Consider the following 26,251-nt stretch of genomic DNA (forward strand, 5'->3'; position numbering starts at 1 on the left):
CACTAAAATTAGGCAGGTAGTGATTGACCTGATAATATCCAAAACGAAAAATGTCAGACCCGTTATCAGGGCTCAGCAAAATTATAGTAAATTGGCTCGTAGGGAAGTTCGAGGTTTGGCTACGAGCCAATTTACTGTAAGTTTGCCCAACTCATTTATCACTTCTGTATAGACCAAGAATATTAGGAGATAAGATTGGATAAGAGAGGATAGATGAGATAGGATTGGAGGGATAAGAGAGGATAGATGAGATAGGATTGGAGGGATAAGAGAGGATAGATGAGATAGGATTGGAGGGATAAGAGAGGATAGATGAGATAGGATTGGAGGGATAAGAGAGGATAGATGAGATAGGATTGGAGGGATAAGAGAGGATAGATGAGATAGGATTGGAGGGATAAGAGAGGATAGATGAGATAGGATTGGAGGGATAAGAGAGGATAGATGAGATAGGATTGGAGGGATAAGAGAGGATAGATGAGATAGGATTGGAGGGATAAGAGAGGATAGATGAGATAGGATTGGAGGGATAAGAGAGGATAGATGAGATAGAGAGAAGAGGATAAAATAGGATTAGGAGAGATAGGATAGATAAGATAGGATTGGAGGGATAAGAGATTGGAGAGGATAGATAAGATTGGATAAAATAGGATTGGAGAGGGGATTAGATGAGAGGATAGATAAGATTGGAGAGAGAGGATGAGAGAGGATAGATAAGATTGGATAAGATAGGACTGGGGAGATGGGATAGGATAGAAAAGATTGGATAAGATAGGATTGGAGGGATAGGATAGAAAAGATTGGATAAGATTAAAAAAGATTGGATAAGATAGGATTGGAGAGAGAGGATAGATAAAAGTATTAGGAAAGATAGGATAGATGAGATTGGATAAGATAGGATTGGAGAGAGAGGATAGATAAAAGGATTAGGAAAGATAGGATAGATGAGATTGGATAAAATGGGATTAGATAAGATAGGATAGATTGGATAAGATTAGATAAAATAGGATTGGATAGTTATCTGCATACGCAAAGCGAAAATAACCGAATATGTGACGAATATTCATCCATATATTCGTGAAATATCGCGAATTCGAATATGGCCCCTGCCGCTCATCACTAATTGTTGCTCCTGTAATGAATTGAGGGTCACTCTACAAGCGCAATTTAACACACAACACAACTTTATTCATGTAAATAGCAGCACACATTAATCTGCATTATACTGCATTACCCTCTGTACATCCAGTGCCCATCAGTATCTTACAGTATAGGGGTCCCGGGCCCCTCATGGTATCTTCAGTGCTTAAAGGGGTACTCCGGCCCTGAGACACCTTATCCCCTATCATAAGGATAGGGGATAAGATGCCTGACTGTGGGGGGGTCCTGCCACTGGGGACCCCCGCAATCTTGTATTCGCCACCCACCTGTTTGTGCTGCACGCCGCGGTGCCAGCTCCCAAACTGCCGGGTGCCGACCACGGGGCCGGAGTATCGTGACATCACAACTCCGCCCCTGTGTGATGTCACCCACCCGCCCCCCGCTATGCAAGTCTTGCATAGCGGGGGGTGACGTCACGATACTCCGGCCACGTGGTCGGCACCCGGCTGTTCGTGAGCTGGCACCGCGGCGTGCAGCTCAAACAGGTGGGTGGCGAATACAAGATTACGGGGGTCCCCAGTGGCAGGACCCCCACGGTGAGACATCTTATCCCCTATCCTTTGGATAAGGGATAAGATGTCTCAGGGCCGGAGTACCCTTTTAAGAATCTTGAACCCACAGCAGGACCTTTAGTGCATTAAACTATGAATGAAGTGCCCCTAGTGGTACCTACAGTACATTCTGCACACCCCTTGCCCATAGTGGTACATTCCCTGCCCCTGGTGGTACCTACAGTACATTCTGCACATCCAGTGCCCATAGCAGTAACTCACTGGATAGATGCCTGATGATAAAAACAAGGTTGCCCAGTAGCCGTGATCCTCAGTCATGTAAGCGAGCGGTGCACAATGAGGTCACTAATCTGGAGCACACACATAAATACGCACAAATAGGAATATAGTGAAGGGATGCGATTCCTCGGTGAGGGGTCATAAAGCAGCAGGGGGCGCTCTAGGAGTTGAGGTTGGCGATCACAGCCTGTGTGTAGTCCAGGGACGTGGCGTATCCTCCCATATCTGTTGTTCGCACCTGCAAGCAATAAAAAAACTTTCCAAGTTACAAAGCAACACGGTGACCATAGATGTTACTTCATAATTAAACTAAGAATAGGCAGCATGTTATACCTTATATTGGCCACTAGGGTCTATAAAACAACCATAGACAGTGATCCCTCAACATACGATGGTAATTTGTTCCAAACGACCCATTGTTTGTCGAATCCATCGTATGTTGAGGGATCCGTGCAATGTAAAGTATAGGAAGCTGTACTCACCGCTCCCGATGGTGTCCCGCTGCTCCGGCGTCTTCTTCGGGATCCTCCGTTTTTTTCCGCATCTTCTCCGGTGTCCGGGCCTCGCTTTCTGGTGACGTTATTACGCTGGTGCGCCGGGACGGCGTGTGCAGCGACGTAACAACGATGCCGGAAAGCGAGGCCTGGACCCTGGAGAAGATGCAGAAAACGGCGGAGGATCGCGAAGGGGAACCGGAGCAGCGGGGATAGGTAAGTGAACCAGCTTAAGCATTTTGCGCTGTCGGATAGTAGTTAATGCGATGGCCCCGACATATAAAAGCATCGTATGTCGATTTGATCATATGTTGGAGCCATCGCATGTCGGGGGGGGGGTTACTGTAATATGATGTACAAAACTGTTCTAGCCTCACTTCTACAAACATCACTCACAGCTCACACCAACACGTAATACAGTCATGGCCGTATACGTTGGCCCCCCTGAAATATTTCTAGAAAATGAAGTATATCTCACAGAAAAGGATTGCAGTAACACACGTTTTGCTATACACGTTTATTCCCTTTGTGTGTATATATATATATATATATATATATAGATCTCCTCTCCTCTGTATATATATATAGAGATCTCCTCTCCTGTATATATATATATATTGCAGTAACACATGTTTTGCTATACACATGTTTATTTCCTTTGTGTGTATTGGAACTAAACCAAAAAAGGAGGAAAAAAGCAAATTGGACATAATGTCACCAAACTCCAAATATGGTCTGGACACAATTATTGGCACCTTTCAAAATTGTGGGAAAATAAGATTGTTTCAAGCATGTGATGCTCCTTTATACTCACCTGGGGCAAGTAACAGGTGTGGGCAATATAAAAATCACACCTGAAAGCGGATAAAAAGGAGAGAAGTTCACTTAGTCTTTGAATTGTGTGTCTGTGTGTGTCACACTAAGCATGGACAACAGAAAGAGGAGAAGAGAACTGTCTGAGGACTTAAGAACCAAAAGTGTGGAAAAATATCAACAATCTCAAGGTTACAAGTCCATCTCCAGAGATCTAGATTTGTCTTTGTCCACAGTGCGCAACATTATCAAGAAGTTTACAACCCATGGCCCTGTAGATAATCTCCCTGGGCGTGGACAGAAGAGAAAAATGTATGAAAGGTGTCAACGCAGGATAGTCTGGATGGTGGATAAGCAGCCCCAAACAAGTTCCAAAGATATTCAAGCTGTTCTGCAGGCTCATGGAGCATCAGTGTCAGCGCGAACTATCCGTCCACATTTAAATGAAATGAAACACTATGGAGGAGACCCAGGAGGACCCCACTATGGAGGAGACCCAGGAGGACCCCACTATGGAGGAGACCCAGGAGGACCCCACTATGGAGGAGACCCAGGAGGACCCCACTATGGAGGAGACCCAGGAGGACCCCACTATGGCAGGAGACCCAGGAGGACCCCACTATGTAGGAGACTCAGGAGGACCCCACTATGGAGGAGACCCAGGAGGACCCCACTATGGAGGAGACCCAGGAGGACCCCACTATGGAGGAGACCCAGGAGGACCCCACTATGGAGGAGACCCAGGAGGACCCCACTATGGCAGGAGACCCAGGAGGACCCCACTATGGCAGGAGACCCAGGAGGACCCCACTGCTGACACAGAGACATAAAAAAGAAAGACTACATTTTGCCAAAATGAACTTGAGTAACCAAAATCCTTCTGGGAAAACGTCTTGTGGACAGATGAGACCAAGATAGATCTTTTTGGTAAAGCAAATCATTCTACTGTTTAACGAAAACGGAATGAGCCCTACAAAGAAAAGAATACAGTACTTACAGTGAAATATGGTGGAGGTCAATGATGTTTTGGGGTTGTTATGCTGCCTCTGGCACTGGGGGCCTTGAATGTGTACAAGACATCATGAAATCTGAGGATTACCAATGGATTTTGGGTCGCACTGTACAGCCCAGTATCAGAAAGCTGGGTTTGTGTCCGAGATCTTAGGTCTTCCAGCAGAACAATGACCCCAAACATACGTCAAAAAGCCCCCAGAAATGGATGACAACAAAGCGCTGGAGAGTTCTGAAGTGTCAGCAATGAGTCCAGATCTAAATCCCAATGATCACCTGTGGAGAGATCTTATAATTACTGTTGGGAAAAGGCGCCGTCCAATAAGAGAGACCTGGAGCGGTTTGTAAAGGAAGAGTGGTCCAACATTCCGGCTGAGAGGTGTAAGAAGCTTATTAATAGTTATAGGAAGAGTGGTCCAACATTCCGGCTGAGAGGTGTAAGAAGCTTATTAATAGTTATAGGAAGAGTGGTCCAACATTCCGGCTGAGAGGTGTAAGAAGCTTATTGATGGTTATAGGAAGCCACTGATTTCAGTTATTTTTTCCAAAGGGTGTGCAACCAAATATTAAGTTAAGGGGCCAATAATTTTGTCCAGACCATTTTTGGAGTTTGGTGACATTACGTCCAATTTGCTTTTTTTCCTCCCTTTTTTGGTTTAGTTCCAATACACACAAAGGGAATAAACATGTGTATAGCAAAACATGTGTTACTGCAATCCTTTCCTGTGAGGAATACTTCATTTTCTAGAAAAAATGTATAATGTATACAAGTCATTGATGCAATGGCCGATCCTCAGGACACTTGCTGATCATCACAATGAGGGGGGAAGAGGTGGATATCAAGAGGATGAGGGGCCTCATTGTGAGGGGTTATTAGGAGGAGACTAGTGATATCATAGTGATATGGAGGGGTTATTAGGAGACCAGTAATATCATGATAGAGAGGGGTTATTAGGGGACTAGTGACATCATAGTGATAGGGAGTGAATATTAAAAGACTAGTGATAGGAGGGAATATTTGGAGGGTACTAGTGACATCATAGTTATAGGGAGGGGTGATCAGGAGAGGACTAGTTCCTATGGGGTTGTATAAGGCGTCTGCTCACATGCTGAACTGCCCCTCCAACTCTTTAGAGCAAAGAGCAGTAGTATCTGCAGCGCCACCACCAGGACCAGAACAAATCTGTTTATTTGGAGTTAGTGTAAAAGTCCAGAAAACCTCATGAATGACACTGCTCAAAAAAAACACTAAGATAACACATCCTAGATCTGAATGAACTAATCGTATGAAATACTTTCCTCTTTACATAGTTGAATGTTCTGACAACAAAATCACACAAAATTTATCAATGGAAATGAAATGTATTAACCCATGGAGGTCTGGATATGGAGTCACACTCAAAATCACAGTGGAAAACCCCACTACAGGCTGATCCAACTGTATGTAATGTCCTTAATACAAGTCACAATGAGGCTCAGTAGTGTGTGTGGCCTCCACGTGCCCGTATGACCTCCCTACAACGCCTGGGCATGATCCTGATGAGGAGGAGGATGGTCTCCTGAGGGATGTCCTCCCAGACCTGGACTAAAGCATCCACCAACTCCTGGACAGTCTGTAGTGGATGGAGCGAGACGTCCCAGATGTGCTCAATCGGATTCAGGTATGGGGTACGGGCGGCCAGTCCATAGCATCAATGCCTTCCTCTTGCAGGAACTGCTGACACACTCCAGCCACATGAGGTCTAGCATTGTCTTGTATTAGGAGGAACCCAGGGCCAACCGCACCAGCATATGGTCTCACAAGGGGTCTGAGGATCTCATCTCGGTACCTAATGGCAGTCAGGCTACCTCTGGCAAGCACATGGGGGGCTGTGCGCCCCCCCCAAAGAAATACCACCTCACCGCCAAACTGGTCATGCTGCAGGCAGCAGAACGTTCTCCACGGCATCTCCAGACTCTGTCCCATGTGCTCAGTGTGAACCTGCTTTCATCTGTGAAAAGCAAAGGGCGCCAGTGGTGAATTTGCCAATCTTGGTGTTCTCTGGTAAATGCCAAACATCCTGCACAGTGTTGGGCTGTAAGCATAACCCCCACCTGTGGACGTCGGCCCTCATACCACCCTCATGGAGTCCGTTTCTGACTGAGTGGACATGTGCACATTTTTGGCCGGCTGGAGGTCATTTTGCAGGGCTCTGGCAGTGCTCCTCCTGCTACTCCTCGTTGCACAAAGGCGGAGGTAGCGGTCCTGCTGCTGGGTTGTTGCCCTCCTCCACATCTCCTGATGTACTGGCCTGTCTCCTGGTAGCGCCTCCATGCTCTGGACACTACGCTGACAGACACAGCAAACCTTCTTGCCACAGCTCGCATTGATGTGCCATCCTGGATGAGCGGCACTACCTGAGCCACTTGTGTGGGTTGTAGACTCCATCTCAATGTACCACTAGAGTGAAAGCACCGCCAGCATTCAAAAGTGACCAAAACATCAGCCAGGAAGCATAGGAACTGAGAAGTGGTCTGTGGTCACCACCTGCAGAACCACTCCTTTATTGGGGGGTGTCTTGCTAATTGCCTATAATTTCCACCTGTTGTCTGTTCCATGTGAAATTGATTGTCAATCAGTGTTCTTCCTGAGTGGACAGTGGGATCTCACACAAGTGTCAGTGACTTGGAGTTACAGTGTGGTGTTTAGGTGTTCCCTTAATTTTTTTGAGCAGTGTATAAATGACACTGCTGATCCTGAGTTAAGCCACTCCTAAACCGGACTCCTCCACCATCCTTCACAGTAGGGGTGAAGTTCTGGTGCTGTGTACAAGGTTCTTTCACAGTGTTGTGCATTTGTGCTAGAAAAGTTCCACTTTCGTTTCATTTGTCCACACAGCATTGTGGGAGATTCAAGTGGCCTCAGAACTTAAGACCGGCTGCCACCATGTCTTGTGTCAGGCGCCGCTTCCCCTGCGGTGTCCGTACATGGTCACATGCTTGTTCGGTGTTTCTCTGAGGACAGAAGGGGTGTAGTCTGTAGGGTTTCTTGCTGTGCCCCGTTGGATCGTTTCTCACCTCTTTTAGGATCGTCTGATGTTCTCTTGGAGGGATCTTACCGGGTTTACCACTACGAGCCCCTATGAACTCTTCCCTTAATTCATCTCCTTTATTAGAGGCTGGCTAACATTTTCTCCCTGCACTGTGGGTGTATACAGAATGTGCTCAATAAAAGGGCGACTAAGTTTTCACAACCTTTCTGACATGTCTCAGGGACATAAGTCGGGGGTCTAAGTGTTCAGACCCAAATCAATTGTTAGAACGGGCCGAGAGAAGACTAAACAAAGCACATTCTCCTCACACTCTGTGCCATGTGATTTAGACGGCCTCATTATGAAAGTCTAAGGGATTGTCTTGGAATACATACATAGCGAGAGGGTAGAAGCAGCACTCAGCCATGAGCTTCTCCACACTAGTCTTGGTTGGGCAATGACCACTCAGACTAACCGGCGGAAACGTTTGTGAAAACTTAAGTCACCAAAAGATATGAACAATACAGTGTAGTTTTTATTCCAACGCAGCAGCACCAATAGGGAAGATTTTATCTTACTGCAATGAGAGGACATATGGTATCACTGTGTCTTGTTCCCAACTAAAAGAAATAATCCTCAAGGGCTGCTGTATAAAAAAATTGTATTGGATAGAATTGCTTTGTACTAAAGAAAATAATTTACATTCAGTAAAAAAATTACACTTTCCTTTATGTCCTGCAGCAGCAGCACCAATGTGGATTCAGCAATTACCTTTGAGAGGAAGGTTGTTTTGCGTCATGTGCTGTCGTACTAATCTACTGCAGGCTGGTCGTCTGGATTCTCCACTATCCAGCCTGTAGTACTTCACACACTTGTGAGACCAGGTGGGAGGTCTACACGTCTGATCAGTAAGGATACATTTCATGATGAGTGAGCTAATCTCAATTTCAATGCTTGTAACCCAACCTGTGTATCCATTATCCATCTAGATAAAGCAGCTTAGGCTCCGTTCACAGTATGGGGGAGATTTATCAAAACCCCTGCAGAGATTGCTTCTTTCATTTTTAACCTCTTAAGAACCCAGGGCATACCTGTACACCCTGAGTCCGATCCATTTCTATAACGCGGGGCCCCGCGTCATAGTAGGTCGGGCCCGGCCTACTAACAACGGCTGGGACCCGTGGCTAATAGCGCGCGGCACTGATCGCGGTGCCGCGCGCTATTAACCCTTAAGACACGGCGTTCAAAGTTGATCGCCACATCCAAAGTGAAAGTAAACTACCCCTGGCTAGCTCAGTGGGCTGTTTGGGACAACCGCGGAGGGTCCAAGGAGGGTCCCTACCTTCCTCCTGCATGACCGATCACCGAATGACAGCTCAGTGCCAGAGATCCAGGCATGAGCAGTCAAGTGACAGAATCATTGATTAATGTTATCCTATGGGATAACAATGATCAATGTAAAAGATCAGTGTGCGCAGTGCTATAGTCCCCTATGGGGGTTATAACATTGCAAAAAAAAAGTTAAAGGGGTACTCCAGTGGAAAACAATTTTTTGTTAAAGGGGTACTCCGCCCCTAAACATCTTATCCCCTATGCAAAGGATAGGGGATAAGATGTCAGATCAAATCTAATCAGATCTAATAAGTACTGGAAGGATTAAGATTTTTTAATAGAAGTCATTTACAAATCTGTTCAACTTTCTGGCACCAGTTGATTAAAAATAAAGTTTTCCATCGGAGTAACTCTTTAAAAACGGCCATTAACCCCTTAAGGACCCAGCCCATTTTCACCATTAGGACCAGAGTCACATCTGACCACTGTCACTTTAACCTCTTCAGGACATAGGGCGTATGGATACGCCCTGCATCCCGAGTCCTTAAGGACGCAGGGCGTATCCATACGCCCGTGGGAATTCCGGTCCCCACCGCTAGCCGGTTGGGGACCGGAGCCGGATGCCTGCTGAAATCTTTCAGCAGGCATCCCGGCATATCGCCCAGGGGGGTCATTATGCCCCCCCATGTCGGCGATCGCCGCAGATCGCTGGACAATTCAGTCCAGCGATCTGCGGCGATTCCGGGTCAATCGGGTCTCCAGTGACCCGGTGACCCGGAATAACTGGCTGTTCGGGGCCGTCAGAGACGGCCCCGAACAGCCAGAGCCTGCAGGGGTGAGGTGGCACTGGTGCCACCTCACGATCGCCCTGATTCGTCGGCCGGATTACCGGCCGACCAATCAGGGCGCCTGCTGCGGGTGTCGCTCCCGCACCCGCTCCGCCCCTCTTCCGGAGGGCGTGAGCGGGTGCGGGAAGACGACCCCGGGTGCTGGGGACCCCGATCCCCGGCGTCCATGTTGGGATCGGGGCCCCAGGAGCGATGGCCGCGGCGAGGGACAGTCCTGTGATGAAGCAACAGCAGGAGGTGAGTTACAGCCTCCTGCTGTTGCTTAGCAACAGCTCCCAGCATGCAAAAAGGGCATGCTGGGAGCTGTAGTTATGCAACAGCAGGAGGCAGACCACCACAACTCCCAGCATTCCCTTATGGGCATGCTGGGACTTATGGTTTTGCAACAGCTGGAGGCACATTTTTTCTATGGAAAAGTGTACCTTCAGCTGTTGTATAACTACAACTCCCAGCTTGCACAAACAGCTAAAGTGCATGCTGGGAGTTGTAGTGGTGCATCTGCTGGTTGCATAACTACAACTCCCAGCATGCCCGTTGGCTGTCGGTGACTGCTGAGAGTTGTAGTTTTGCAACAGCTGAAGGCACACTGGTTGTGAAACTTAGTTTTTTTTTTACCTAACTCATTGTTTCACGACCGGTGTGCCTCCAGCTGTTGCAAACTACAACTCCCAGCAGTCACCTTACACAATGCACCGTACATGCTGGGAGTTGTAGTTTTGCAACAGCTGGAGGCACACTGGTTTGGAAACACTGAGTAAGGTCACAAACTCCGTGATACATAACCAGTGTGCCTACAGCTGTTGCAAAACTAAAACTCTCAGCATGTACAGTCTCTCAGCGCATGCTGGGAGTTGTAGTTTTGCAACAGCTGGATGTCCCCCCCAATGTGAATGTACAGGGTACACTCACATGGGCGGAGGATTACAGTAAGTATCGGGCTGCAAGTTTGAGCTGCAGCAAATTTTCTGCAACAGCTCAAACTGCCAGCGAGAAACTACTGTGAACCCCCGCCCGTGCGACTGTACCCTAAAAACACTACACTAACACAAAAAATAAAATAAAAAGTAAAAAACACTACATATACACATACCCCTACACAGCCCCCCTCCCCTCCCCAATAAAAATGAAAAACGTCTGGTACGCCACGGTTTCCAAAACGGAGCCTCCAGCTGTTGCAAAACAACAACTCCCAGTATTGTCGGACAGCCGTTGACTGTCCAGGCATGCTGGGAGTTTTGCAACAGCTGGAGGCACCCTGTTTGGGAATCACTGGCGTAGAATACCCCTATGTCCACCCCTATGCAATCCCTAATTTAGGCCTCAAATGCGCATGGCGCTCTCACTTTGGAGCCCTGTCGTATTTCAAGGCAACAGTTAAGGGTCACATATGGGGTATCGCCGTACTCGGGAGAAATTGGGCTTCAAATTTTGGGGGGTATTTTCTGCTTTAACCCTTTGTATAAATGTAAATTTTTTGGGAAACCAAGCATTTTAGGTAAATTTTTTAATTTTTTTTTACATATGCAAAAGTCGTGAAACACCTGTAGGGTATTAAGGTTCACTTAACCCCTTGTTACATTCCCCGAGGGCTCTAGTTTCCAAAATGGTATGCCATGTGGGGGTTTTTTGCGGTCCTGGCACCATAGGGGCTTCCTAAATGCGGCATGCCCCCAGAGCAAAATTTGCTTTCAAAAAGCCAAATGTGACTCCTTCTCTTCTGAGACCTGTAGTGCGCCAAGAGAGCACTTTTCACCCCCATATGGGGTGTTTTCTGAATCGGGAGAAATTGGGCTTCAAATTTTGGGGGGTATTTTCTGCTATTACCCTTTTTAAAAATGTAAAACTTTAGGGAAACCAAGCATTTTAGGTAAAAAAAATATATATTTTTTTTACATATGCAAAAGTCGTGAATCACCTGTGGGGTATTAAGGTTCACATTACCCCTTGTTACGTTCCCCGAGGGGTCTAGTTTCCAAAATGGTATGCCATGTGGTTTTTTTTGCTGTTCTGGCACCATAGGGGCTTCCTAAAGGTGACATGCCCCCCAAAAACCATTTGACGCTCCTTCCCTTCTGAGCCCTCTTCTGCGCCCGCCGAACAATTAACATAGACACATGAGGTATGTGCTTACTCGAGAGAAATTGGGTTTCAAATACAAGTAAAAATTTTCTCCTTTTTACCCCTTGCAAAAATTCAAAAATTGGGTCTACAAGAACATGCGAGTGTAAAAAATTAAGATTGTGAATTTTCTCCTTCACTTTGCTGCTATTCCTGTGAAACCCGTAAAGGGTTAAAACGCTTACTGAATGTCATTTTGAATACTTTGGGGGGTGCAGTTTTTATAATGGGGTCATTTATGGGGTATTTCTAATATGAAGACCCTTCAAATCCACTTCAAACCTGAACTAGTCCCTGAAAAAAAGCGAGTTTCAAAATTTTGTGAAAAATTGGAAAATTGCTGCGGAACTTTGAAGCCCTCTGGTGTCTTCCAAAAGTAAAAACTCATCAATTTTATGATGCAAATATAAAGTAGACATATTGTATATGTGAATAAAAAAAAAAATATTTGGAATATCCATTTTCCTTACAAGCAGAGAGCTTCAAAGTTAGAAAAATGCAAAATTTTCTGAATTTTTCATCAAATTTGGGGATTTTTCACCAAGAAAGGATGCAAGTTACCAAAAAATTTTACCACTACGTTAAAGTAGAATATGTCACGAAAAAACAATCTCGGAATCAGAATGATAACTAAAAGCATTCCAGAGTTATTAATGTTTAAAGTGACAGTGGTCAGATTTGCAAAAAATGGCCGAGTCCTTAAGGTGAAAAAGGGCTCAGTCCTTAAGGGGTTAAGCATTAATAACTCTGAATCAAATTCAAAAGTAAATGCATCCCAGAGATTTTTTTTAATCGTGACATATTCTACTTTAACATAGTGGGACATTTTCATCAATACTTGCATCATTTCTTGGAGAAAAATTCCTAAATTTCATGAAAATTCTTATTTTTTTTAACTTTGAAGCTCTCTGCTTGTAAGGAAAATAGACAAACCAAATAAATGATATATTGGTTCACATACACAATATGTCCACTTTATATTTGCATCATAAAATTGATGAGTTTTTACTTTTGGAAGACATCAGAGGGCTTCAAAGTTCAGCAGCAATTTTCCAATTTTTCAGGGACCAGTTCAGGTTTGAAGTGGATTTGAAGGGTCTTTATATTAGAAATACCCCATAAATGACCCCATTATAAAAACTGCACCCCCCCCCCCCCCCAAAGTATTCAAAATGACATTCAGTAAGTGTGTTAACCCTTTAGGTGTTTCACAGGAATAGCAGCAAAGTGAAGATTTAAAATCTTAATTTTTTTTTTATACTCGCATGTTCTTGTAGACCCAATTTTTGAATTTTCTACAAGGGGTAAAAGGAGAGAAATCCACCCCCAAAATTTGTAACCCAATTTCTCTCAAGTAAGAAAATATCTCATATGTAAAGTGTTCGGCGGGCGCAGTAGAGGGCTCAGAATGGAAGGAGCGACAATGGTTTTTGGGGGGACATGTCACATTTAGGAAGCCCCTATGGTGCTAGAACAGCAGAAACCCCCCCCACATGGCATACAATTACACAGAAACCCCCCCACATGGCATACCATTTTGGAAACAAGCAGTACAGTGAGCCTTAATACCCCACAAATGTTGATTGAAGTGGGATGTGAAAAGGAAAAATTAGATTGTTTACACTAAAATGCTGGGGGTACCCCAAATTTCTAATTTTAACAAGTAAATACATTTCGTCAGAGTAAGGACATACCTCATATTTAACGTAAACTGCTCTGCGGGTGCACATCAGGTCTCAGAAGAGCAGGAGCGCTATTCGACTTTTGGAGAATTTTCTCAGGGGCCTTGAGCGTTTACAGAGCTACCATGGAGCCAGAACAGCGGGACCCCCCCCCCCCCTCAAGTGCCATCATTTTGGAAACTACACCCCCCCCTGGGGAAGGTGTATAGGGGAGAACTGGATATTTGGAACAAACGGGTGCTCCCTAATTTTATTTTTCCAGGAATGGATGAAGTGTACTATGGGCAGGGACATGAAAATTACAATGTTACTACTGATATGCCAATTATGTTCCCAGAATGATGACCCAGAGTACAGCCAAAAGTAAAAATGATGCCCGCCCCAAACCCTATACTCTGAATCATCATTCTGGGAATGTGATGTGTGTGGCCGTCCCTAACCTGTTACCTCAAATGCGCACCCGCTCAGGTGGAGAGAGAGCGCTGCGCATTTGAGGCAACATAAAAAGTCCCAGATGATAGTGACTCAGTGACCCTTTTTTTTTTTTTTTTTTAACGCAGAGGCCCGGATGATCGGGGCAAGTGTCACATTGATAGGTGGTGTCCTACCGTATCCCCCTCTTGTCCTACCGTATCCCCTTCCTGCGACACACTGCATTTTTTCTGGGATCGTCCCTTCTTTCCAGTGTGGGGGACTTCACCTGGAAAGTGTTGGCCTGGGACGATCCTGGCGCCTATAACTAGACCCTTGGGAAGTCCGGCCTGATCTTTCCCGGGCGCCAAAGATGAGGGCCTTTAGGACTTCTTCTTGGTACTGGAGGAATGTCCCTGTGTTGCCAGCGTTCTGGGACAGTACAAAAGCGTTGTACATGGCAACCTGTACCATGTAGACCGCAACTTTTTTTGTACCATACCCGTGTTTTCCGCATGGCGTTATATGGCTTCAGGATTTGATCAGAAAGATCAACGCCCCCCATATACTGATTGTAGTCCAGAATACAATCAGGCTTGAGGACCGGTGTTGTGGTACCTCGCACAGGGACAGGGGTGCTGCCGTTACCATGAATAGTGGTCAGCATAAGGACATCCCTCTTATCCTTTTACCTGACCAGCAACAGGTTATCATGGGTAAGGGCACGGGACTCACCCTTGGGAATAGGCGTCTTAAAAAGTTAGAGGGAGGCCTCTCTGATTCTTCCGCACGGTCCCACAAGCGGACGTGGATCTGGCGGCAAGGGATGTGAAGAGAGGGATGCTGGTATAAAAGTTGTCCACGTACACGTGGTAACCCTTATCCAGCAATGGGTGCACAAGGTCCCAAACAATTTTTCCGCTAACACCCAGAGTGGGGGGACATTCTGGGGTTTCAATACGGAAATCTCGTCCCTCATACACTCTAAGCCTGCAAGTGTACCCGGAGGTAGTCTCGCAGAGTTTAGAGAGCTTCACCCCATACCGTGCCCACTTCGAGGGAATATACTGGCGGAAGATGAGTCTCCCCTTAAAACTGATCATCTACCGAGAGCTCCCTGAGGGGCACGTAGTAGGGATCAACCGATATCGTTTTTTTAGGGCCGATACCGATAATCGGTGGAGGTTAGGTGCAGTGCAGTGCGGCGGGGTGGTCACGGGGCATTATCGGCAAGGTACTTGCCGATACCGATAATGCCCAAAATCGTGATTATCGGCCAAACCGATAATCGGTAGATCCCTAGTACGTAGGCCTCCAAATTTTGGCCCCAAAGTCGTCTATGACCGGTCTCACTTTGTAAAGCCGGTCATAGGTGGGATCACCTCACATGCTGCATTATCAGTGTAATGAAGGCAACTCCGTATGGCCTCGAACTGCCTTCATGTCATGGCCATACTGTAAAGCGGGGTCTGGTATAGGACGTCTCCGCTCCAGTACTGCCTGACACTGGTTTTTTTTACGCCCCCTGCCATAGACTTGCATTGAGGGGACGGGGCCTTACGTCACTAGCTGCCGGCTCTAGCGTTCGGAACAGTTTGTTCCGAACGCTGAGCAGTGGAGTATCCCTTTAAGACCAAGCATCTTCATTATTAGACAGTAAGCCAGTAGCTTGGGTTCTCAAATCTCTTCCACCAGTAAAACAACAGAAGATTATAATATCTGACTCTCTTAGGCCAGCAACAATGCAGCAACCACATAGGCAAGAATAAACAATGTAGAGGAAATCTCGGAGCGGACTGGAGGTAAGGAATCTGTAGCCCCCATAGTCAAACACAACAGAAGGGCTCACATGACCATGCAGGCAAAGAGTTTAAAATACAAAAAAGGGATATGAAATGGAGTAATCCTTCCCAGTTAGCACCTGTCCCACACGACAGAAAAAAACGAAACAATGAGGTTATGGAGCAGCAGGTGCTACATCGGCTGTGCTACATAATCTTCCGTGTTGATGCTGCTGCAGGACGTAAAAGGAAAGAATCTTACCTATTGGTGCTGTTGCAGGATGTAAAGGAAAATCTTCCCTATTCGTGCTGCTGCAGGACATAAAAAGAAAGAAACTTCCCTACTGGTGCTGCTGCAGGATGTAAAAGGAAAGAAACTTCCCTACTGGTGCTGCTGCAGGATGTAAAAGGAAAGAAACTTCCCTACTGACGCTGCTGCAGGACGTAAAGGAAAGAATCTCCCCATTGTTGCTGCAGGACATGAAGTAAATAATTTTTTTGTGTCATAACCTTAGATATTACGTTTCTCTATAACTTAGAGAATCGGTCTACATTGTTTTAATGATAAATGCAGATATCAAGGGAACTCCAATGTGTTCTTCATGCTTCAATGTTTATTGCCCCTTTCTCAGATCTACGTCACAACATGGGAGAAGCCTGCAGAACATTGGATTAATTTCATGGCTCTGGTTGTGCTCCGCCCCCATAGGAATTATTATAGACATGAGGGCGCCTCTCCCCACCATGTAAGATCCAACGGTGAGACATGTACACATTGGCAGAAGACTCACACAATGAGGACAATGTGAACCGGACTTTACTGTCACTTTAATACTCGGCCCGGAGGGGGGTGGACACAGGTAATAAATATCATCTGTACAACTCATCTGAGTAGAAAAATAATCATCACATAAAAAAGCCGATGGCGCAGACATGACAGCCGGGTGTATACCCTATAACACATGGAGGGGTTGGGTCTAGTATGAGTAGCGGGCATGCAAATGGTCAATGATGGCCTTGATGAAGTCGGTGGTAGTGGCGTAGCCTCCCATGTCTCGCGTTCGCACCTAGAAGACCAGACGACCGCAACAACACAGAGGAAAAGAACAAAAACAGCAAATAAAAAAATAATGAAAAACGAAAGTGAAACAGCGAGAACGAAAAAAAAAAAAAAAGAAAAAAAAAAATTATTCACCTACAAAGAAACAATGATGAATTATTGTCTCCCCCCTCCTGTATCCTGTACACCTATACATCACCCCCCCTCCTGTATCCTGTACACCTATACATCACCCCCCTCCTGTACCCTGTACACCTATACATCACCCCCCCTCCTGTATCCTGTACACCTATACATCACCCCCCCCTCCTGTATCCTGTACACCTATACATAGTCTCCCCCCTCCTGTATCCTGTACACCTATACATAGTCTCCCCCCTCCTGTATCCTGTACACCTATACATCACCCCCCCTCCTGTATCCTGTACACCTATACATCACCCCCCCTCCTGTATCCTGTACACCTATACATCACCCCCCCTCCTGTATCCTGTACACCTATACATAGTCTCGTCTCCCCCCCTCCTGTATCCTGTACACCTATACATCACCCCCCTCCTGTATCCTGTACACCTATACATCACCCCCCCCTCCTGTATCCTGTACACCTATACATCACCCCCCCCCTCCTGTATCCTGTACACCTATACATCACCCCCCTCCTGTATCCTGTACACCTATACATCACCCCCCCCTCCTGTATCCTGTACACCTATACATCACCCCCCCCCTCCTGTATCCTGTACACCTATACATCACCCCCCCCTCCTGTATCCTGTACACCTATACATCACCCCCCTCCTGTATCCTGTACACCTATACATCACCCCCCCCTCCTGTATCCTGTACACCTATACATCACCCCCCCCCTCCTGTATCCTGTACACCTATACATAGGAAGGTTCACAAGCACAAACCTGCAGAGAATAGTCAACATCACCGCCCGAGACCTAACAAGCGGATGAGAGCAGGGTGTGCTGCCTGAGGAAGGGGGTGTGGTTACTGATGAGTGACAGAGCAGGGGGTGTGGTTACTGGTGGGTTACAGGAGCAGGGGGCGTGGTTAATGATTAGTGAAGGTAGCAAAGGGTGTGGTTACTGATCCGTCAGGGATGATTGTCAGGAGCAGGGGGTGTGGTTACTGATGAGTGACAGGAGCAGACAACTGTGCAGACACCAAGTGACGCAAGATCAGCAAAGAATTGTGGGTAATTGTAGGATCACATGATGCGGAGGCGTGTTTGCAGCTCACAGTGCACACTCATGCACAGAAACAACTCACTGCCATGTAACGCTACGGACCTGTACACCCAGACTTAGCATTTACTATAGTGCTGCAGGAGCTCATATCTCTGTGCTGCAATGCATTGTGGGAGATGTATTACTCACATACTTCAGGTCGGTGTGTTATGTGAGCACAGTGTTAGTACGGAGTGTGGTCAGTATATGGAGACATGTCATGCGGGTTTCTCACCTTTCCTTGCTTTATCACCTTCTTCACGGCATCAGAGATCAGATTGGAATGATACTCGAGGCTGCAAGAGACATAGTAATGAGAAAGATGTCCAGCCCGAGAGGGTCAGCACCGCCCTACGTGACATCATCAGCGGACACTTACTTCAGGTGCCGCAGCATGTTGGTGGCGGTCAACAGCATTGCTGTCGGGTTGGCAATGTTTCTGCCCACAGCCTGGGCAAAGGGATGGCGGGCGCCCTGCAGGGAGGCAGCACACAGTGTAATAATTGTAAGGAGCGCCCCCTGCAGTATCAAGATCCCACCTCCGTACTTACCGTCTCAAACACGGCATACTCAGCGCTGTAACTCTCCCCTGGCACCACGCCCGCTCCGCCGACCAACCCCGCCGCCAGGTTATCAATGATGTTACCATACAAGTTGGGCATCACCAACACGTCAAACTGGTAAGGGTTCTGTACAAGCTGCAGGAGGGAAACACACAGCGGTCAAAATAAAAAAGAAAGCCCCACACACTGTAGGGTAAGCCCCTCCTACTTTAGGGTGTGTGCGTGGTCAGACATGGCCCAGATAACCCCCCTCACCTGCATGCAGCAGTTGTCGATGATCATGGTATCAAACTGGATTTTGGGATATAATTCTGCCACCTCCTTACAGCATTGTAGGAACAGGCCGTCCCCCAACTTCCTGCAGGTCAAAAGGTCAGGCAAGGGTTAAACAAGAAATCAACAAGGTGGGGACATGAAGACGAGTATGCACTTGCCCCCTAGTGATTGATATATGTGCACATCAACTGCTCAGGTCTGCCCCCTAGTGATTGATATGTGAACATCAACTGCTCAGGTCTGCCCCCTAGTGATTGATATGTGAACATCAACTGCTCAGGTCTGCCCCCTAGTGATTGATATGTGTGCACATCAACTGCTCAGGTCTGCCCCCTAGTGATTGATATGTGTGCACATCAACTGCTCAGGTCTGCCCCCTAGTGATTGATGTGTGTGTGCGCGCGCGCGCGCAGATCAACTGCTCAGGTGTTTGATATTTGGGGTGACCACCCTTTGTCTTCAGAACAGATGGATTCCTCTAGGAACACTTGTACGAGGTCAGGAATTTTGTATGATTATAGTCAGGTGTATGATTAAACAATTAGACCAAACAGGTAATAACCATCATCATTTTTATATGCAGGTTGAAACATTCAGTAACTGGAACACAAAAAGCTGTGCAGGAGGCTCAAAACTGGGCGAGGAACAGCCAAACTCTGCTATAAAAGTGGGCTTGTTCTGTACATCTCGGAGAAGTAGAGATCTCATGGGGATGTAGCTGCTTAGATCTTTGTCTCACACGATGTTGAGTTGCTGAGATTTGTAGTTTTGCAACAGCTGGAGGCACCCTTGTTGGAAAACACTTGACCTGTGACATGACACCAATTTCAAAACCTCACCATCTTAGCAGAGTTTGGCTGTTCTTTGCCCAGTTTTACGCCTCCTATACAGCTGTTTCTGTTAATCACCGTTTTTCACCCTACAAATAAAAATTTTCATTAAATCCTATATAACTGATCATAAACCTCACAAAATCTCTGACTTTGTGTAAGGGCACCTAAATGAACTGGCACTGCTGAGGGCGCTCACACCAAAAATCAATCCCATTCAGATTCCTCTTCTGTTCACTTTGCATTTTGTTAGTTGATAAAAAGAGGAACTCTTACCTTGTAGCAGTTGTTCCACACCTGCCTAAAAGGTTTGCAGTTTTTTTTATACACATGGTCCACCCCGTGTATCCGCTTGTAATGTCCACTCTTACACATACATGGCCTGGTTAGCCATGGCTGTATTTCTCCTCAGGGGCCACCCTTGCACCACTTACATGATATTGGCCTTGTGCACAGCTGTGACCTTGGAACGACCTTTCTTCGTGGCATAATCGAAGGCGAACTTGGCGATCCTGTTGGACTTCACGCGGGTGATGATCTTCAGACACTCGATGACGCCGCTGGCACTCTGCAGAGAATGACGGGGGTTTTTGGTTTGTCCTGAACAACTCTGTATGGTCCTCCCTGTGCTCACCAGCGCCCCCATATGACATTAGATCTTCCCTGTACTCCCCAGCGCCCCCTCTGTATGCTCCTCTCTGTGCTCACCAGCGCCCCCTCTGTATGATCCACCCTGTGCTCACCAGCGCCCCCCTCTGTATGGTCCTCCCTGTGCTCACCAGCGCCCCCATATGACATTAGATCTTCCCTGTACTCCCCAGCGCCCCCTCTGTATGCTCCTCTCTGTGCTCACCAGCGCCCCCTCTGTATGCTCCTCTCTGTGCTCACCAGCGCCCCCTCTGTATGATCCTCCCTGTACTCACCAGCGCCCCCTCTGTATGATCCTCCCTGTGCTCACCAGAGCCCCCTCTGTATGATCCTCCCTGTGCTCACCAGCGCCCCCTCTGTATGATCCTCCCTGTGCTCACCAGCGCCCCCTCTGTATGATCCTCCCTGTACTCACCAGCGCCCCCTCTGTATGATCCTCCCTGTGCTCACCAGCGCCCCCTCTGTATGATCCTCCCTGTGCTCACCAGCGCCCCCTCTGTATGATCCTCCCTGTACTCACCAGCGCCCCCTCTGTATGATCCGCCCTGTACTCACCAGCGCCCCCTCTGTATGATCCTCCCTGTACTCACCAGCGCCCCCTCTGTATGATCCGCCCTGTACTCACCAGCGCCCCCTCTGTATGATCCGCCCTGTACTCACCAGCGCCCCCTCTGTATGATCCGCCCTGTACTCACCAGCGCCCCCTCTGTATGATCCGCCCTGTACTCACCAGCGCCCCCTCTGTATGATCCGCCCTGTGCTCACCAGCGCCCCCTCTGTATGCTCCTCCCTGTGCTCACCAGCGCCCCCTCTGTATGATCCGCCCTGTGCTCACCAGCGCCCCCTCTGTATGCTCCTCCCTGTGCTCACCAGCGCCCCCTCTGTATGATCCGCCCTGTACTCACCAGCGCCCCCTCTGTATGATCCTCCCTGTGCTCACCAGCGCCCCCTCTGTATGATCCTCCCTGTGCTCACCAGCGCCCCCTCTGTATGATCCTCCCTGTACTCACCAGCGCCCCCTCTGTATGCTCCTCCCTGTGCTCACCAGCGCCCCCCTCTGTATGATCCTCCCTGTACTCACCAGCGCCCCCTCTGTATGATCCGCCCTGTACTCACCAGCGCCCCCTCTGTATGATCCTCCCTGTGCTCACCAGCGCCCCCTCTGTATGATCCGCCCTGTGCTCACCAGCGCCCCCTCTGTATGCTCCTCCCTGTGCGCACCAGCGCCCCCTCTGTATGATCCTCCCTGTACTCACCAGCGCCCCCTCTGTATGATCCGCCCTGTGCTCACCAGCGCCCCCTCTGTATGATCCGCCCTGTGCTCACCAGCGCCCCCCTCTGTATGATCCTCCCTGTGCTCACCAGCGCCCCCTCTGTATGATCCTCCCTGTACTCACCAGCGCCCCCTCTGTATGATCCTCCCTGTGCTCACCAGCGCCCCCTCTGTATGCTCCTCCCTGTGCTCACCAGCGCCCCCTCTGTATGCTCCTCCCTGTGCTCACCAGCGCCCCCTCTGTATGATCCTCCCTGTACTCACCAGCGCCCCCTCTGTATGATCCTCCCTGTACTCACCAGCGCCCCCTCTGTATGGTCCACCCTGTACTCACCAGCGCCCCCCTCTGTATGGTCCACCCTGTACTCACCAGCGCCCCCCTCTGTATGGTCCACCCTGTACTCACCAGCGCCCCCTCTGTATGATCCTCCCTGTGCTCACCAGCGCCCCCTCTGTATGATCCTCCCTGTGCTCACCAGCGCCCCACACTGTATGCTCCTCCCTGTTCTCACCAGCGCCCCCTCTGTATGATCCTCCCTGTGCTCACCAGCGCCCCCTCTGTATGATCCTCCCTGTACTCACCAGCGCCCCCTCTGTATGCTCCTCCCTGTGCTCACCAGCGCCCCCTCTGTATGCTCCTCCCTGTGCTCACCAGCGCCCCCTCTGTATGATCCTCCCTGTACTCACCAGCGCCCCCTCTGTATGATCCTCCCTGTACTCACCAGCGTCCCCTCTGTATGGTCCTCCCTGTGCTCACCAGCGCCCCCTCTGTATGATCCTCCCTGTACTCACCAGCGTCCCCTCTGTATGATCCTCCCTGTGCTCACCAGCGCCCCACACTGTATGATCCTCCCTGTACTCACCAGCGCCCCCTCTGTATGATCCGCCCTCTGCTCACCAGCGCCCCCTCTGTATGCTCCTCCCTGTGCTCACCAGCGCCCCCTCTGTATGATCCGCCCTCTGCTCACCAGCGCCCCCTCTGTATGGTCCTCCCTGTGCTCACCAGCGCCCCCTCTGTATGATCCGCCCTGTGCTCACCAGCGCCCCCTCTGTATGATCCTCCCTGTACTCACCAGCGCCCCCTCTGTATGATCCTCCCTGTACTCACCAGCGCCCCCTCTGTATGATCCTCCCTGTGCTCACCAGCGCCCCCTCTGTATGCTCCTCCCTGTGCTCACCAGCGCCCCCTCTGTATGACGTACCTCGTGCTCCAGGGAGCTGTATTCGCCCTCTGTCTGCTCCCGGATGATCACCAGGTCCAGGTTGTTGTGCCGCGTCTTGTACCCGGGGAGACTTTTCACATGAACCACATTGGCAAAGAGATCCAGCTTCCTCCTGAGCGGGGAAAGAAGGCGGGTGACTACATGGTGCTTAAAGGGGTACTCCGATGGAAAACATTGTATTTTTAAATCAACTGGTGCCAGAAAGTTAAACAGATTTATAAATGACTTCTATTTAAAAATCTTAATCCTTCCAGGACTTAGCTGCTGTTTACTCCACAGGAAACACTTTTCTTTTTGAATTTCTTCTCTGTCTGACCACAGTGCTCTCTGCTGACACCTCTGTCCATGTAAGGAACTGTCCAGAGTAGGAGCAGATCCCCATAGAAAACCGGCTGAGAGCAGCAGAGAGCACTGTGGTCAGACTGGAAAGAAATTCAAAAAGAAAATAACTTCCTGTGCAAGGATTAAGATTTCTAAATAGAAGTAATTTACAAATCTGTTTAACTTTCTGGCACCAGTTGATATAAAGAATTTTTTTTTCCAGTAGAGTATTCCTTTAAATAAAGAAACTGCCCCCTAGCGCCCCCGGAGGTCAGACCAGGGAATAAGGGGTGCAGAACATGTAGACGTACCTCAGCCTCATCTCATAGGACGCCAGCTCCCCCTTATACTCCATAGGGGTGTGGATCTTCCCTGCAAGGGGGAGAAGACATGAGGGAGAATTATACTGCCCCCTAGTGTCCGGTATCTACAAAGCCTCTGTCACAGGGTCCGGGCCCCCGCACACACATCAGTCACAGGGTCCGGGCCCCCGCACACACATCAGTCACAGGGTCCGGGCCCCCGCACACACATCAGTCACAGGGTCCGGGCCCCCGCACACACATCAGTCACGGGGTCCGGGCCCCCCGCACACACATCAGTCACGGGGTCCGGGCCCCCGCACACACATCAGTCACGGGGTCCGGGCCCCCGCACACACATCAGTCACGGGGTCCGGGCCCCCGCACACACATCAGTCACGGGGTCCGGGCCCCCCGCACACACATCAGTCACGGGGTCCGGGCCCCCGCACACACATCAGTCACGGGGTCCGGGCCCCCGCACACACATCAGTCACGGGGTCCGGGCCCCCGCACACACATCAGTCACGGGGTCCGGGCCCCCGCACACACATCAGTCACGGGGTCCGGGCCCCCGAACACACACCAGTCACGGGGTCCGGGCCCCCGCACACACATCAGTCACGGGGTCCGGGCCCCCGCACACACATCAGTCACGGGGTCCGGGCCCCCGCACACACATCAGTCACGGGGTCCGGGCCCCCGCACACACACCAGTCACGGGGTCCGGGCCCCCGCACACACACCAGTCACGGGGTCCGGGCCCCCGCACACACATCAGTCACGGGGTTCGGGCCCCTCACACACATCAGTCACGGGGTTCGGGCCCCTCATACACATCAGTCACGGGGTTCGGGCCCCTCATACACATCAGTCAGGGGGTCTGGGCCCCTCATACACATCAGTCACAGGGTCCGGGCCCCGCACACACATCAGTCACAGGGTCCGGGCCCCGCACACACATCAGTCAGGGGGTATTCGTCCCTCTTACCCTTAATGGCGACTCTGTTTGCCTGCATTGACGCCAGCACCTCCTCCAGCTTTTCGGCAGACGCCATGTTCTGCACCTCGCTCAGGTGATGCTCATCAAACTCCACCGGGACATCAGCCGCCTGCAGAAGACAACATGGAGGGGGAGGAGCCAACAAGATGGGGCGGGTCAGTGAGGAGTAGGGGAGGAGTCAAAGAAAGAAAGGGCAGGGCCAAATGATATGAAGGGAGGAGTAAAATAAAGGGCGGGGCATAGTAAAGAAGAGGTCACACTGACAGGAGGGCAGGGTTATAGTAAGGGGCGGGGTCACACTGACAGGAGGGGAGGGGTTATAGTAAGGGGCAGGGTCACACTGACAGGAGGGGAGGGGTTATAGTAAGGGGCAGGGTCACACTGACAGGAGGGGAGGGGTTATAAGGGGCAGGGTCACACTGACAGGAGGGGAGGGGTTATAGTAAGGGGCAGGGTCACACTGACAGGAGGGGAGGGGAGGGGTTATAGTAAGGGGCAGGGTCACACTGACAGGAGGGGAGGGGTTATAGTAAGGGGCAGGGTCAAACTGACAGGAGGGGAGGGGTTATAGTAAGGGGCAGGGTCACACTGACAGGAGGGCAGGGTTATAGTAAGGGGCGGGGTCACACTGACAGGAGGGGAGGGGTTATAGTAAGGGGCGGGGTCACACTGACAGGAGGGGAGGGGTTATAGTAAGGGGCAGGGTCACACTGACAGGAGGGGAGGGGTTATAGTAAGGGGCAGGGTCACACTGACAGGAGGGGAGGGGTTATAGTAAGGGGCAGGGTCACACTGACAGGAGGGGAGGGGAGGGGTTATAGTAAGGGGCAGGGTCACACTGACAGGAGGGGAGGGGAGGGGTTATAGTAAGGGGCAGGGTCACACTGACAGGAGGGGAGGGGTTATAGTAAGGGGCAGGGTCACACTGACAGGAGGGGAGGGGTTATAGTAAGGGGCAGGGTCACACTGACAGGAGGGGAGGGGTTATAGTAAGGGGCAGGGTCACACTGACAGGAGGGGAGGGGTTATAGTAAGGGGCAGGGTCACACTGACAGGAGGGGCGAGGTTACAGTCAGGGACAGGGTTATAGTAAGGGGCAGGGTCACAATGACAGGAGGGGCAGGGTTACAATAAGGGGCGGGGTCACACTCACATGAGGGGCAGGCTTACAGTTAGGGGCAGAGTCACACTGACAGGAGGGACAGGCTTATAGTAAGGGGCGGGGTCACACTGACAGGAGGGGCAGGGTTACAGTAAGGGGCGGGGTCACACTGACAGGAGGGGCAGGGTTATAGTAACGGGCGGGGGTCACACTGACATGAGGGCAGGGTCACACTGACAGGAGGGACAGGCTTATAGTAAGGGGCGGGGTCACACTGACAGGAGGGACAGGCTTATAGTAAGGGGCGGGGTCACACTGACAGGAGGGACAGGCTTATAGTAAGGGGCGGGGTCACACTGACAGGAGGGACAGGCTTATAGTAAGGGGCGGGGTCACACTGACAGGAGGGACAGGCTTATAGTAAGGGGCGGGGTCACACTGACAGGAGGGACAGGCTTATAGTAAGGGGCGGGGTCACACTGACAGGGGGCGGGGTCAGCTCACCTTGAAGACCTCCTTCACCGAGTGCATTAGCTCGGGCCCCACTCCGTCCCCCGGGATCATGGTGACATGGAAGGCGCCCTCTGACCTCACCGGCTCCCCCTGCACATAACAGCGTCATCAGTTACCATGGTGACAGCGCCTCTGGTGTCACGTGTACCTGCTCCTTCTTACCTGGCTGTGCAGAGCCTGCAGCACGGGGGACGCGGAGGACACGGACCTGACGAGCGGAGGAGGAGCCCCCCGGGACAGACATCTCCGCACCTGATAGAAGGAGACGGCCGGTTATATCATCACATCCCCGGACACAGCGCCCTCCCCCGGTGTCCGCCCTACCTGTCCTATCCGTATGAGCTGCTTCAGCGCCGCCATAATGACCCCTGCTGTGCCCCGGAAGCGATCGCTCACCAACTTCCTGTCATATGACCTCACGCGCGAGACGCCTGCTTAAAAACCAC

At 49.7% G+C, this 26,251-nt stretch overlaps 1 protein-coding gene across 2 annotated transcripts; it reads right to left on the minus strand.

Moving 5' to 3' along the window:
- Nucleotides 1-1,733: 1,733 nt before the first annotated feature.
- IDH3B (isocitrate dehydrogenase (NAD(+)) 3 non-catalytic subunit beta) lies at nucleotides 1,734-26,251 on the minus strand. 2 transcript variants are annotated; one of them, XM_056543438.1, is made up of 12 exons: nucleotides 26,130-26,248; nucleotides 25,968-26,057; nucleotides 25,797-25,895; nucleotides 24,179-24,299; nucleotides 23,197-23,257; nucleotides 22,544-22,676; nucleotides 19,855-19,988; nucleotides 18,570-18,672; nucleotides 18,303-18,449; nucleotides 18,131-18,225; nucleotides 17,987-18,047; nucleotides 1,734-2,190 (listed from the first exon to the last, which is right to left on the minus strand). In XM_056543438.1, exons 1-12 carry the CDS (start codon nucleotides 26,163-26,165, stop codon nucleotides 2,113-2,115), a joined length of 1,158 nt encoding a protein of 385 aa, XP_056399413.1. In that variant the 5' UTR covers nucleotides 26,166-26,248; the 3' UTR covers nucleotides 1,734-2,112. The 2 variants fall into 2 exon arrangements, with proteins under 2 accessions (XP_056399413.1, XP_056399347.1); XM_056543372.1 differs by lacking the exon at nucleotides 1,734-2,190 and adding an exon at nucleotides 16,087-16,520 and having other exon boundaries at nucleotides 26,130-26,251.

Source organism: Hyla sarda, chromosome 1, assembly GCF_029499605.1.
Source record: "Hyla sarda isolate aHylSar1 chromosome 1, aHylSar1.hap1, whole genome shotgun sequence".
Taxonomy (NCBI): Eukaryota; Metazoa; Chordata; class Amphibia; order Anura; family Hylidae; genus Hyla; species Hyla sarda.

What these genes read in the sequence shown, in the direction of transcription:
- IDH3B (XM_056543372.1), bottom strand. Translation starts at nt 26,165, where the DNA reads ATGGCGGCGCTGAAGCAGCTCATACGGATAGGACAG. An exon ending in TGCAGGCTCTGCACAGCCAG is followed by an intron (nt 25,896 to 25,967) that starts GTAAGAAGGAGC and finishes TGTTATGTGCAG; the next exon opens with GGGGAGCCGGTGAGGTCAGA. An exon ending in AAACAGAGTCGCCATTAAGG is followed by an intron (nt 23,258 to 24,178) that starts GTAAGAGGGACG and finishes TCCCCCTTGCAG; the next exon opens with GGAAGATCCACACCCCTATG.